Source organism: Pristis pectinata, chromosome 22 (assembly GCF_009764475.1).
Source record: "Pristis pectinata isolate sPriPec2 chromosome 22, sPriPec2.1.pri, whole genome shotgun sequence".
NCBI lineage: Eukaryota > Metazoa > Chordata > Chondrichthyes > Rhinopristiformes > Pristidae > Pristis > Pristis pectinata.
Window position 1 is genome coordinate 854,680 of NC_067426.1, and position 14,437 is coordinate 869,116.

The 14,437-nt window shown below is 42.4% G+C and overlaps 1 protein-coding gene across 2 annotated transcripts in view; it reads left to right on the forward strand.

Moving 5' to 3' along the window:
- The window catches only part of bsdc1 (BSD domain containing 1), a 36,880-nt gene that overhangs the window by 9,062 nt on the left and 13,381 nt on the right, over nucleotides 1-14,437 (forward strand). For both annotated transcript variants that reach the window (XM_052036544.1, XM_052036545.1), the window contains exons 5-7: nucleotides 1,628-1,682; nucleotides 2,720-2,835; nucleotides 6,120-6,188. In XM_052036544.1, the coding sequence (XP_051892504.1) occupies nucleotides 1,628-1,682; nucleotides 2,720-2,835; nucleotides 6,120-6,188 (240 nt within the window). The remainder of the gene's footprint in view (nucleotides 1-1,627; nucleotides 1,683-2,719; nucleotides 2,836-6,119; nucleotides 6,189-14,437) is intronic.

Here is a 14,437-nt window from a genome sequence, read left to right on the forward strand (position 1 = left end):
AGATGAGATCGATGCGCACAGTCTTTTTCCCAGGGTTGGGGAATGAAGAACTAGAGGGCACAGGTTTAAGGTGAGGGGGAGAGATTTAATAGGAACCTGAGGGGCAATCTTTTTGCCCAGCGTGGTCAGTATATGGAATGAGCTGCCAGAGGAAGTGGTTGGTCGGTACATTAACAGCATTTAAAATGCATGTGGACGGGTACATGGATAGGAAAGGTTTGGAGGGATATGGGCCAAATGTGGGCAAATGGGACAAGCCTAGGTGGGAATGTTAGTTGGCATGGACCTGTCGGGCCAAAGGGCCCGTTTCCGTGTTGTATAACTCTGTGAAGTAGTTGCCATAATCAATTGAGTCTGTTTGTGAGCATTGAATTAGACTATAAAATTAAGCATTTTAAAATCTTTTAAGAATGTTTGAATTACACTTAAAAAAAAGTGACCAGTTTTCAGATATTTATGTAATTTATTTGCAGCAGATAAAATGATTTAAATGCTTTGTGTTGTGAAGCTATTCTCACCTGTTTTAGTAAAGCTGCTGCCAAGTTGTCACCAAAACAATTGAGTTTTAACAAAAGCTTAAGGAGAATTATGTTCTAAATCACGGATAGGAATTCAAAAGAGCAATAAAGCTTCCAAAATCCAAAGTAACTTTTGCCTGAGGGCTAACTGTGGCCATAGCAAAATTTGTAGGCCTGTGACATTACACTGTACAGATCTGACTGTTTACTGTTGAAAATGTGGCCTTTTAATGCAGATTATTGTGAGTCAAATGGAAGAAAGAAGAGTTAGGTTTTCACATCAGAAACCCATTGAAGGTTGCTTGTGTTTTGAGATTTGGATAAGCTGGGCCTTTTTACCCTGGAGTGTCAGAGGCTGAGGGGTGACCTTGTAAAAGTTTATAAAATCACAAATGGCATAGATAAGGTGAATGGTCACTGTGTTTTTCCCAGGGTAGGGGAGTCTAAAACTGGAGGGCATAGGTTTATGGTGAGAGGGGAAAAATTTAAAAGGGACCTGAGGGGAAATTTCTCAGACAGAGTGTGATGGGTATGTGGAATGATCTTCCACAGGAAGCTGTAGAGGTGGGTACAATTACAATGTTCAAAAGACATTCAGACAGGTATGTGGATAGAAAATGTTGAGAGGGATATAGGCCGTATGCAGGCAAATGGGATTAGCTCAGATAGACACCATAGTCTGCATGGACGAGTTAGGTCGAAAGGCCAGTTTCCTGCTGTATATGTCAGCTAGGAGATGAGCAGCATGAAATTTTTAAATTAAAATTTCAAAAGTAGTTATTTTTTACTGAAAGTTTAGGCTCGTGGCTATGACTGGACTTCGCTTCAGATACTTTTTATTGTGGCAATAACGTGTGGTTCTGAATTCTGTGACACTGTTCTGTGGATTTTGGCTTTTTCCATCTATACCATTTGTGGTGATATTTCATATTGGATGTAAAGAAGGGTGGAAAGTAAAGATGCCTATCAGTAGAGGAATATATAAGTAACAACAATGTGATGAAAAGATGCAGAAGGACTAGAAAACTTCCACTGCTGAATGTCTTCAGACCAACGTGCTACTGATGAACATTAACTCTTTCACTAAATCTATGTGTATCGGTTTTCAGGCTCGACTTTACAGTCTTCAGGCTGATCCAGCCACGTACTGCAATGAACCAGACGGTAAGATTCTTTTGAGATGCTGTTAGGTACAAGTTGTACCCTAAGAGTTTTTGTGGATTTGTCTAAGTTTACTCCAGTAAATACTAATTGAGACCCCAAGTGGTCTGCTTTTTTAAAGAAAAGTGCACAACTGGAAAAGACACCACCGATAATCTGGCCAGTCTCAAATCTCTGTATTGCCCACTTTACAGACTTGCTTTTGTCCTAATTTTCTGCTTCCTGATGCAATCAGTTCCACATATTCACCTTGCTCAATGCAATTAAACTGAAATCTTCTTTATACCTTCTTGCTGTTCTGATGTTAACAATGATTAAATCAGTGTTATCAAGGATCATTTATTTTATGTCTTCACCAATGTCAAACTGTTAATTACTGTTTCCCAAAGCATTCCATTTTAAAGGTTTGAGCACTGTTGTAATGGTATTCTTTACCATACCATTATGGTTAAAATTGTGTATATAATTCCCGGACTTGGCTGTTCCAGTCCCTTCTGTATTTGGTTTCTGTGCTTTGTGCTTTATCCGTTGGGCTACACATTATAGTTCTGAGTTGTGGTAAAACCTATTGGGGAAAGAAAATGATAATTGCTATTCAGTGAATTGTAGTGCAGTAACAATGTAAAATAAATCTTTTTTCTCAGACTGAGCTCACTGCTAGCGACGTTTCCTTTCTCCTTGTGTTTTTTTTGGGGAAGTTGTCTTTTGTGTTTGGATTTGTTTTTTGCTGAAAATTGGGAATTGAAGAATATTGTAGGCATTAGAGAGCACCAACTTCTTTCATTCCTTCTCTGCAGCAGTAGCATGCTGACACATAGTCTTTGCCCAATTCCTGTGCTGGTATTCTTCCATTGAAATTGCTTTGCAATATTAAAATCAGGCCCTTCACAACGGATTTGGAGTTCATTTGGCAGATCCATTGGAAAAACATTGTGAATCGGGATATTGATGTGAAAATAATAGGTGATCTCTTTCTATGTTGAATTCAGACTTCGGGTTACAGACAGTTTGTAATGACTTCTTGTTCTGTTTCTCTTCAGGGCCCTTGGAGCTCTATGATGAGTGGGTGGCTGATTTTAATCTTGATGATCAAAAAGGGGAAATCTCCAGCCTGTTGGTGAACAGCCCTTCAGTCCGTGCACTTTACACAAAAATGGTACGTACTGTGTCAATTCCACCCGTTGGTCTCTCTGATCAAGTAACTGAGACTGCTGGATCAATCCTAGTTTTGTGGGTTATTTTGATGTGAAGCTGGTTTGAAAGTGCTTGAACTATAAATGGATTAGCCTCAGCTATAATAAAGGTTTTAAATATTAATTTATTAGTCAGTGCTTTCTTGATTTTCTTTTCAGTAAATAGACCATAATCAGGGGAACATGTTCATGCTTCCTGCAGTTGTTCATTTATTACAATAATTAAGGGTTTTCCCCCCTCCTGGAATGGCATGATGTTGCATGGGATGGTACAGTTTGTCCCTCCAGTTCTTGCATTGTAAATTCTCAGCCTGCAGCTTGATTGATTGAATTGCCCCATGTGATTGCATGAACTGGAAGAATAATCCTTGGATTACCCTTGTGTTAATCAACCAATAGCTCAGATAACTTTATTTGAGGGCTGGGAGTGTACTAACAGAAGAAAGCAGGGATGCCTGAACTAGCTCATGTGCCAAACTTAGCCTGTGGCAACTCTTGAATTTGCCTGTTGAAGAGCCCTGTATTCTAGTATAAACACGGCCAAGACATTGTGGATGGTTTAATGGGCCTTTTCTGCCTCATGTCCAGCCGCTGGGAAACTAGTTGACGTTGTCACTGAGTCTGTGCCAATTGTTAAATAACCATTTACGTAATCCTACACTTATCCCATTATATTCTCACCACTTTACATCAACTCCCTCAGATTCCACCTACACATGAGGAGCAATTTAGGCCCTTCAAGGCTCAGGCAGCTCTCAGCCTTACAGTGGTGTGCGGATCTGGAATTGTGGATTGAAGGGGAGCAAATGTGAACCTACTGTTTGAGAGGAATAAGAGAGAAAACTGATCTACCTGCTTAATCTCAGTAGTATGGCAAATACTGGAATCTGTAATGAAGCATGTCATGGTGAAACACCTGACTAAAGAATAATGGGATTAACCAGAGTCTGCATGGATCCATGAAAGGAAAATTACATCTGTTTAATCTGTTGGAATTCTCTAAGATGTGATGATTAGAATAGATGTGGGAGAACCACTGGATGTGGTGTTAGATTTTCAGAAGGCTTTCGATAAGTCCTACACAAGAAGTTTGTTCCCAAGCTAAAAGCAGACAGAATTGGGGGGCGTATAGCTGCATGGATTGAGAACTGGTATCTGAGAGAGAGCCAGACGTGAGAATGTGGATCCTTTTAAGGTTGGCAGTCTGGAACTGCAGAGATCGGTGCTCAGGCCCAAATCTACATCAAAGTTTTAGCCGAGGGTATCAAATATCATATTTCCAAGTTTGTTGGCAATACTAAACTAGGTAGAATTGTGAGCATAGAGGAGGGTGTAGAGAGACTTCAAGGGGACATGGATAAGTTAGGTGAATGGGCAAGAATATGGTGGATGGAACAGAAAGTGGAGAAACGTGAAGGCATACGCTTTGATGCACAAAACAGTAAAGCAGAGTTTTAAATTGTGACGGATTGGGTAATGTTGTGCTTGGGTGCACTTGTAAAAAGATCACTTAAAGCCAACATTTTGGTACAACCATTGATTTGACAGACATATGGTATATTAACTTGCTACAAGAGGATTTGAATACATGAGTAAGGAAGTCCTACTGCAGTTGTATTCAGTTTGGTGTGACTACACCTGGAGTACTGTGTGAAGTTTTGGTCGTCTTGTCTAAGAAAGGATGTACTTGCCGAAGAGGGAGTGAGCGAAGATTCACCAGACTCCTACCAGGGATGGCGGGTTTGCCATATGAGGAGATTGGGTTCAATCACCCTCTCTCCATGGTAGTTGGTTAAGACTCCAGATCCTTTGTTCACTGGTTTATTTGTGCATATGCAAGGAAGCCAACCAGAAACATAGCTCTGCTGTAATGCAAAATCTTAACTTGTACAATGATTATTGTACCCTGAGCATAGTTACATGTGATCTTTAGGATTACAGATTATGGATGAGCAGTTTGTTGACTAATGAATGGTCATCTACTTATCACTTCTTGACCAACTTGGGATGAGAACCCTGCCTCTGGTCAACATCTGATCATAACAAGACATCCCTTTGATTTAATCAGTCAGTCCATATCCCCCCAAAGATCATTTATATTCAACAAGTCTGTTATTAGGAGCAACATTGCCTCAGCTGACCACCTCTGTTCTCAAACACACAACCTCTGCAGGAATGCAGGGAGAGTAAATTGTTTTGGAAACAAGTCTGTGGCTTCTTTTCTCTTTTCCATTCGTAGCTATTCCATACCTTGCCTATCTGGTCAAAAGATTAATTCAGTCTTTCTTAAATATCTTCATCAATATTGCCATGATTGTTACTACAAAGACTGTTGCAATTCAGTGACTTATTTTCAAGAGAGCATTACAGTGTGCTGTTAGTTAATCAGAATCAGGTTTATTATCACTGACATATGTTGTGAAATTTGTTGTTTTGCGGCAGCAGTACGGTGCAAGACATAAAGACATAAAAATTATGATATTTGTGCTGCCCACTTGTTCAATTACACAAACCAAGGCTGACTTATTTAATGGGACAGGGATATTTGTTCAAATAAAAAGCTTTATGCCAAGTGTGTCAATGTCCTGAGTGCCATTAAATATTCTCTAAACCTAGACTTCTCTAAGGTTTAGTAAAATAAGAAGCAATCTCATCAAAACTTGTAAAATTCTTGCAGGGTTTCGCTGGCTGGGTAGACTGAGGGTGTGTCTTCTGGCTGAGGAGAAGTCACAGAATCAGGAGGAGCCTGTTTAGGACTGAGATAAGGAAAAATTTCCTTAGAGGGTGGCGGATCTTAGAACTCTCTACCCTGGAGTTCATTTGAAACTAAGATCAATAGATGTCTGGATATTGTGGAAATCAAAAACGTGGTGATAGTGCAGAAAAAAATGGCATTGAGGTGGAGGATGAAGGGTGGAGCAGGCTGGATGGGCTGAATGGCCTACTCATGCTTTATATTCTTATGGGCCTTGTATGTACTGTGGAATTTGACCTAAGTACTGTCAAATGAGCATTGTGTGAGATTTGACATCTCAGGAGATATGCTAGCAACCCACCTGCCAGAAGCACTGGGAATATGTTAGCCCCCACAGAACTGGGGTATACTTGATATGGGGAGACAAAGGCAGCCAGGCCAAAATTCAAATTGTTCAATTTCTAAATTAGTTACCTATTTGTTATTTCCAGTCATCAATTAAAGCCTAAGTGTTTGAGCTGTGAATAGAAATGTGTTATTTTCCCTAAACAGGTGCCAGCTGCAGTGTCGCATTTGGAATTCTGGCATCGATACTTTTATAAATTACATCAGTTGGAACAGGTAGGTAACCACTGCAAATTCAATACACTGCTTTAGCTGCTTTCATCTTTGGGATTGTGTTGTTGCCCTGTTATTGGCTCATATGAGCACATCGAAATTTAGACCAAAATGAAAGTAGGTTCTGAATTACTTTATTCTTAATATGAAATGTCTAATTCACACCAAGAAATGGGTACAGTTTTATATCCAGTTTACCACTGTGCTGTTTGTTTGAAACAACATTGTAATGTTTTTATCAATGAAAAGTACAGTACATTTTCTGTGATTCACTGGTAGAATTGTAATACTTGTCACAGCACAGGAGGTCCACGTTGAATCTGAGCAGAACAATGCCACCAGTTCAGTTCCCTGCTTTTTGCTCTGTAACCTGTGCTCTCTCATATGCCCATCAAATTCCTTTTGTTTTGCCACTTGTATTAGGGGAATCTGCAGCAGCCAAGTTATCTTTGGGATGTGGGAGGGTACTGGATTACCCAGCAGGAACCCACAAGGTCATAGGAAAGCATGCAGACTTCACACAGACAGCACCTGATTGTCTGGAGCTGTGTGAGAGCAGCACTAACAACTGCATTGTCATGAATGTGCAGTTACAAACTGCTCGTTATCCATGAGCGATATGGGTGTGGACTTTCTGCAGATGACCAAGACTGATACCACCCAGGCACTCTCCTTTATACCCAATACACTCCCAGCTAGACAAAGGTAGTCTCCTCAGGGTCTGACAGAGAACTCTGTGTGGAGCCGGGGGATGTGAGTGAGGTCCTTAATGAATACTTCTTATGTGTTTTTACCAGGGAGAAAGGATGGGGAGGATGGAAAGTTAGTGGGGGTGGGGGCCTACACTGATATTCTGGAACACGTTTGTATTAGGAGGGAGGAAGTGTTAAAGATATTGGCACACCTTGAGGTGGATATATCCTGAGGGCCTGATGGGATCTGTTCCAGGCTGCTACGGTAAGCAAGGGAGGAGATTGCTGGGGTCTGATGAGACATTTGCATTTTTGTTAGACACAGGTGATGTTCCAGGAGACTGGAGGGTAGCAGGTGTTTTTCTCTTATTCAAAAGGGTTGGAGGAAACTGCAGGCTGGTGAGCCTTGCATCACTAGGAGGGAGGTTGTTGGGGAAGGTTCTGAGGGACAGGATTTATGTTCTCTTGGAAAGGCAGGGACTGATGTGAGGGGGAGTCGGCGTGGTTTTGTGGTGGGGAAACTTTGGCTCACAAATCTCATTGAGTTTATTGAGGAGGTACCTAAGAAAATTGATGAAGGCAGTGTGGTACATGTGTCTGGGACCTTTGTCATACATATAAATAACTTAGGTGAGAATGTATGCGGTCTGATTAATAAGTTTGCTGATGACGTAAAAATTGATAAGAGTTGTAGATTTGAGGTAGGTTGTTTCAGCGGGAAAGTTGGGCAGAGCAATGCCAGGTGGAGTTTAATCCAGACAAGGTTGAGGTAATGCTCTTTGGGAGGTTAAGTTCTGGTAGGACATGTAGAGTAAATGGCAGGGACCTTGGGAATGTTGATGTGCAGAGAGACATTTGAGTTGCAAGTCCATAGTTCCCTGAAGTGGCGACACAGGTGGATAGGATAGCGAAGGAGGCATTTGGTATGCTTGTCTTCATAGGCCAAGGCATTCAGCATAAATGTTGGGATGTCATGTTGCAGTTGTACAGAGCATTGGTTAGACTGCGCTTGGAGTATTCTGGTCACCACACTATTGCCTCATCTTCCTCTAGAGAGAATAGAAGTAATTCACTAGGATATTGCCTGGAATGGAGGGCTGCAGTTACAAGGAGAGATTTGATAGACTGGGTTTATTCTCACTAGAGTGTAGGAGGCTGATGGGTGACCTCAGAGGTTTATAAGGTTATGAGGGGTATAGGGTAGATAGTTAGAAACTTTTTTCCCAGGACAGGGGAGTCCAGAATGAGAGGGCACAGGTTTAGGATAAGATGGGAGAAATTGAGGGTAAGTTTTTCCACACAGATGGTGGTATCTGGAACAAGTTACATGAGGCAGTAGAGGTAGATACAATTACAATGTTTAAAAGGCATTTGGATAGACATTTGGGTAGGAAAGGCACAGGGGGATGTGGGCCTATTGTTGGCAAATGGGATCAGTGTAAATGGGCATCACCGTCAGCATGGGCGAGGTGGGCCAACAGCGCAGGATTTTGTTCTCTATATTTCTAGGATTCTGAATGACTAGCTATTTCTTTCTTGATTGTAGGCTCCAGCATCTTGCCAACAACAGGTGTTAACTTAACAGCTGTACAGTTACCCACTTTTTGTTTCCCTCCGTTCTTGAACAATGAAGTCACATTTGTGGTTTTCCAAGCTTTTGGTACCTTCCAGAACTCTTGAAAAACTTCAACCAATGGCTTCGTTATCTCTGCAGCTGCTTTTTTAAAACCCTTGGGTGCAGACCATCGAGACCTGGTCATTCATCTGCCTTTAAGTCCTATTAGTTTTTCTAATATCTTGCCGCTCTTGATAGTGATTTTTACAAGTTCTTCCATAGTATTTGAAACTAGCTCATCAGAAATCTTTTGGATATTCACAATGTCCTCTGTTGTAAAAACTGATGCACGATTTCCACCTCGTTTCCTGTTATAATTTCCTTTTTATGTATCCACAGAAACACTTGCTCTTTGTTTTACCATTACTTGACAGTTTTCTCTCATAATCAATTTTCTCTCCTTATTAACTTTTTAGTCCCTGCATTGATTCTTGTAAAATTCCTATTCCTCTGGTTTGCCACTAGTCCTTGCCACTTTATATACTCTAGTTGTTGATTTAATATGTTCCTTACCTTTCTTTATTAACCATGGATGGCTCGCCTTTCCCCTGGAATCCCTCTTTCTAAAAGGGATAAATTTCTGCTGAACTAGCTATTTAAATATCTGCCACTGCTCATCCACTAACCTATCCCTTCACCCACTTACCCTATCATTCCAGACAACTCTACTTTCAGGCAGTTTTTGTACTGCCTTTATTTAAGTTGAGGACATTGGCGATGGACCCCTGCTGTTAAACTGTATCTGGAATCAACCATGTTGTGATCACCACTACCTAGGGAATCCTTAACCACAACATATTTTATTAATCCTATCTCATTATTCATGACCAGATCTAAAATTGCCTGTTCCCAGGGTAAGTTTTAAGACAGAGGGAACAAGGAGAGAGGTGGAGAGAATCTTTTATAAGGTGGAAGCCAGGAGATATTAAATGATAAAAGAGGTGAAAGGTGATGGTAAAAACAGAAAGGTAAGTCTGTAGATGTAAATCTTCAGTATGAATCTCTTCACGGTTCCCCCCCACCCCATTCCTCTGTAACACCTCTGTAAGAGTACAGGAAGGAGATAGAGAACTTAGTGGAATGGTGTCATGACAACAACCTTGCCCTCAATGTCAACAAACAAAAGAGCTGGTCATTGACTTCAGGAAAGGGGGCGGTGTACGTGCACCTGTCTACATCAGTGGTGCTGAGCTCGAGAGGGTTAAGAGCTTCAAGTTCCTGGGTGTGAACATCACCAACAGCCTGTCCTGGTCAAATCACATAGATGCCACGGCCAAGAAAGCTCGCCAGCGGCTCTACTTCCTCAGGAGGCTAAAGAAATTTGGTTTGTCCCCTTTGACTCTCACTAACTTTTACCGATACGCCATAGAAGGCAATCTATCTGGATTTATCACGGCTTGGTATGGCAACTGCTCTGCCCAGGACCGCAAGAAACTGCAGAGAGTTGTGGACGCAGCCCAGTGCATCACGGACACCAGCCTCCCCTCCTTGGACTCTGTCTTTACCCCTCGTTGTCTTGGTGAAGCAGCCAGCATAATCAAAGACCCTACCCACCCGGGACATTCTCTCTTCTCTCCTCTTCCATCGGGTAGGAGATACAGGAGCCTGAGGGCACGTCCCACCAGGCTCAAGGACAGCTTCTACCCCACTGTGATAAGACTATTGAATGGTTCCCTTATACAATGAGATGGACTATGACCTCACGATCTACCTTGCTGTGACCTTGCACCTTATTGCACTGCACTTTCTCTGTAGCTGTGACACTTTACTCTGTACTGTTATTATTTTTACCTGTACTACATCAATGCACTTTGTACTAACTCAATGTAACTGCACTGTGTAATGAATTGACCTGTACAATTGTTTTGTAAGACAAGTTTTTCACTGTACCTCGGTGCAAGTGACAATAATAAACCAATACCAATACTCATGTTTCCTAACTCTCCAATCCTCTGTGTTTTCAATTTTTCTCTTCCTATGGTGATAGCTGTGCCTCAAATACTCCATAAGCACAATTACCTCTCTCAATTTCCTTCAAAGCCATTTCTCACCACATTTTGACTACCTGTTTTCATTGAAGTGTTCCAGCTTTTCTGATTATGTCTCTGTTAAGAGCATTTAAATATTTTTCTATAATAAATGTAGTGTATGTGTGAGATAAGGAAAAAGGATGCAAGATCATAACAGCCGCAAGCAGGAAAGTAGGGAGTAGATATGGAGCTGTCAGAAGTTGTGGGGCAAGGTCATGGGGGATTTAAAGATACCATTGATATTGTAATGATTGTCTTAGGACAAGAAGCCAGTCAGTGAGGCTGAGATCGTGGACATCTCAATAAGTGGAAGTAGTAGGTGATGAGGCACATCGACAATGTGGATATGTTCTCTCCACTTTCCCAGATGAACACTCCAACAACACCCAGGAAACTCGGCACCGTCCAGAACAAAGCAGTCTATTTGATTGATACCCAATCTTTTCATTAATTCAAGGGATGTGGGCTTCACAGGCTGAACCAGCATTTAATCATCCATCCCTAGTTGGCCTTGAGAAGGTGGAGGTGAGCTGCTGCCTTGATCCACTGCAGTCCTTGAGGTGTGGGTACACCCATAGTGCTGTTAGGGGGAGAGTTCCAGGAGTTTGACCCAGTAACAGTGAAGGAACGGCGATATATTTCCAAGTCAGGATGGTGTGTGGCTTGGAGGGCAACTTCCAGGTGGTGGTGTTCCCCATGCTTTTGCTGCCCTTGTCCTTCTAGCTGGTAGAGATCATGGGTTTGGAAGGTGCTGTCTAAGGAGTCTTGGTGAGTTGCTGCAGTGCATCCTGTAGAGGGTACAAACTGCTGCTACTGTGCACGTGGTGGAGTGAGTGGATGGTTGTGGATGGGTGCCCATGACATACTACACGTGCTATACAGTGTCGAGCTTCTTGAGTGTCACTGAAGCTGCACTCATCCAGGCAAGTGGAGAGTGTTCCATCATACTCCTGGTTTGAGTCCTATGGGTGGTGGACAGGCTTTGGGGAGTTGGGAGGTGAGTTCAGGTTTGCCAACCTCTGACCTGCTCTTGTAGTCACTTGTGTATATGGCTACTCCAGTTCAGTTTCTGGTCAATGGTAACCCCCAGGATATCGATAGTGGGGGCTTCAGTGATGGTAATGCCACTGAATGTCAGGGGGTGATAGCTGGATTTTCTCTTGTTGGATATTGTCATTGCCCGGCAAGTGTGGCATGAATGTTACTTCCCGCCTATCAGTCCAGGCCAAGATATTGTCCAGGTCTTGCTGCATTTGGATGTGGATTGCTTCATTATGTGAGGTCAGAATCTGCTATCAATAGATGATAGCAACTCTCTGAGGCCTTTTACAATAGCACCTCTCCGGTGCAAAAGTGATCCCCTTGCACTTCCAATCTAGTCTACGGCTGTCAGTGCTCACAGTGTGGTCTCTACACTGGAGAAATCAAATGTAGGTTGGGGGCTGCTCAGTGGAGTCAACTGCAATCGGTCTGCAGGGGTGACCATCAGCTGCCTGTTACATTAATTCTCCACCCCTCCTGCAGTCGGTCTGCATGGGTGACCGTGAGCTTCCTGTTACGTTAATTCTCCACCCCTCCTGCTTCGATCAATCTGCCTTTGGCCTCCTGTACTATTCCATTGAGGCCTAAAGTAAGTTTGAGGGACAGCGTCAAATTCAACAACTTCAGGTAACTTGCTTTTTGTATTAGAACTGGCCAGTTCTGCTGTAATGTTTCCATTAGTAATATTAACGGACACTTTCTCTGTCCATAGTCACAGCCTGATCTGCTGGGCGTTTCCAGCATACTCTTTTTGGTTTCAGCAAAAACTCTGTCCTGCAGTTCACGGCTTTAATGTATCCCTTTGTTTTCTCTTTCGCAACTGCCCTCATTAATCTGTCAACCAAGTGGCTCTGTAAACAATGGGATCGTCTTGGCAACCCTGGTCTCGCCCTTTCGGAGGTATTTTCCTTTGTCCTGTCTATTCCTCCACCACCCACTCTGTAGCTTAAAGCAGGCCATTTTCCAATAGTTCTGTTGAAGGTCCAGGACCCGAAGAGTTAACTGTTTCTCTTTCCGCACATGTGATGACATACTGACTGTTTTTAGTGTTTTTTGTATTTAATGCAAGTCGTAGAGTTCACTGTGAAGCAAACCAGCACGGGAACAATCTAAAAACATCACCTACAGGGTGCAATATGTTGGGTTTTGCTGGTGGATAAGATGAGGTTGTGGCAACTGTGCAGTGCTGAAGAGGTAGATCCAGTAGTATTCATGGCAAAAATGCATGTCTAGTAAAACTCTGATAATCTGGCACATTGGTAGCAGATTCTCCAGACTCTTGGCTGTCACTCCTACTAATAGCCAAACATGCTTTTTACTTGAATCTTTTTTTACATGCTATACTGTTGGATAATAAAGGTACCAGTGAGTTTAAAGGGAGCAGGAAACGTACAAGAACTCCAGACCCCGGCTCCAGGCACAAACCTACCCATGTTCCTGATCCCTGTGGCTCTGCCCCCAACTCCAGCTCTGGCCACACAGCCGACCCACTGTACAGACCCTGGCCACACTGCCGACCCCAGTCTCTGGCAGTACACCCCACTCGCACTCTGGATTCCCGGCTAATGTCCTGGGCTAATGAGTGAACCAGATGGCAGACTATCTGAGTTCTACTGTGGCTTTAAAGCTTTGATTAGGGTCAAATGTAGCACCAGATTTAGATTGCTGTGTAAGTTTGTTTGTGGTGAAGGTTGCAGTTCAGTCTTCTAATCCACCAGAGGAAATTCTGCTTCATTTAAGACTTCCATTTCTCTTTTTTTTTGATGAATATGACAGTAGAATTGAGGAAAAATGGGAGTCCCCGGCTTATTTACTAAAGGTTCTATTGGAACTGGATGGTAGAAAAGATATTGAACATGGCACAGTCATCCATGTTGAACATCTCAAAACTCCAAGCGGAGGAAGGTAGGAAGTGTTTCATATCCATGGTGAGAAGGTGGTTAGAATCTTGGCCATGGAATCAAATGGAAATCAACAAAGATTAGAGTGTTAATAGTTTCAAGGATCTTGAAAATGAGTTGATATATTGAACATGGTTGGCCACGTATGACTAAGTGATGTGGAGAGGTGTTATGTACCTGATGTCAGGCACTTGAAGCTGCCTGATGAGTCAGTCTTGGAATCTTGAAAATATAGGGTTCACTATCTGGTGGTGACAGTAAGAAAGGTTGGTGAAGTTAAGGGATTACATGGGTGGTTGGCTGGATTATGGAATGGTGGGAGGAGATTATTGGTGTAATCCATGGTGCATTTCAGTGGCTCTGACAGAAGAACGTAGGACGGTAAGTCTTGAAGGGTTCACTCCAGTTTTGTAAATTGACTAGCACAAGGTGTTCAAGCTTTATTCAGATTTGTGCTTTGCTTCTCTAAAGACTGGATGGAAATCTGAAACAGCAGCACATTGATACAATTGGGACAACTGCTGAAGGTTCAGGCAGGGCTGCAATTGGGTAGGTTAACAATCATAGAACACTATAGCACAGTACAGGCCCTTCAGCCCACAATGTTGTGCTGACATTTTAACCTGCTCTAAGATCTACCTAACCCTTCCCTCCCACATAGCTTCCCATTTCTCTATCATTCATGTGTCTAAGAGTCTCTTAAATGTCCCTAATGTATCTGCCCCCACAACCTCTGCCAGCAGTGCGTTCCATGCAACCACCACTCTGTGTGTGTAAAAATAAAAAATTACCTCTGACATCCCCCTTATACTTGCCTCCAATCACGTTAAAATTATGCCCCCTCGTGTTTGCCATTTTCACCCTGGGAAGAAGTCTCTGGTCAGTGGTGGAAAATGAGGCACTTGGAAATTTGGGTGATGTGGTGTTGTAAAATTTATTTTGGAAGTTTATTTGTTTCATACTAACTTGGTCA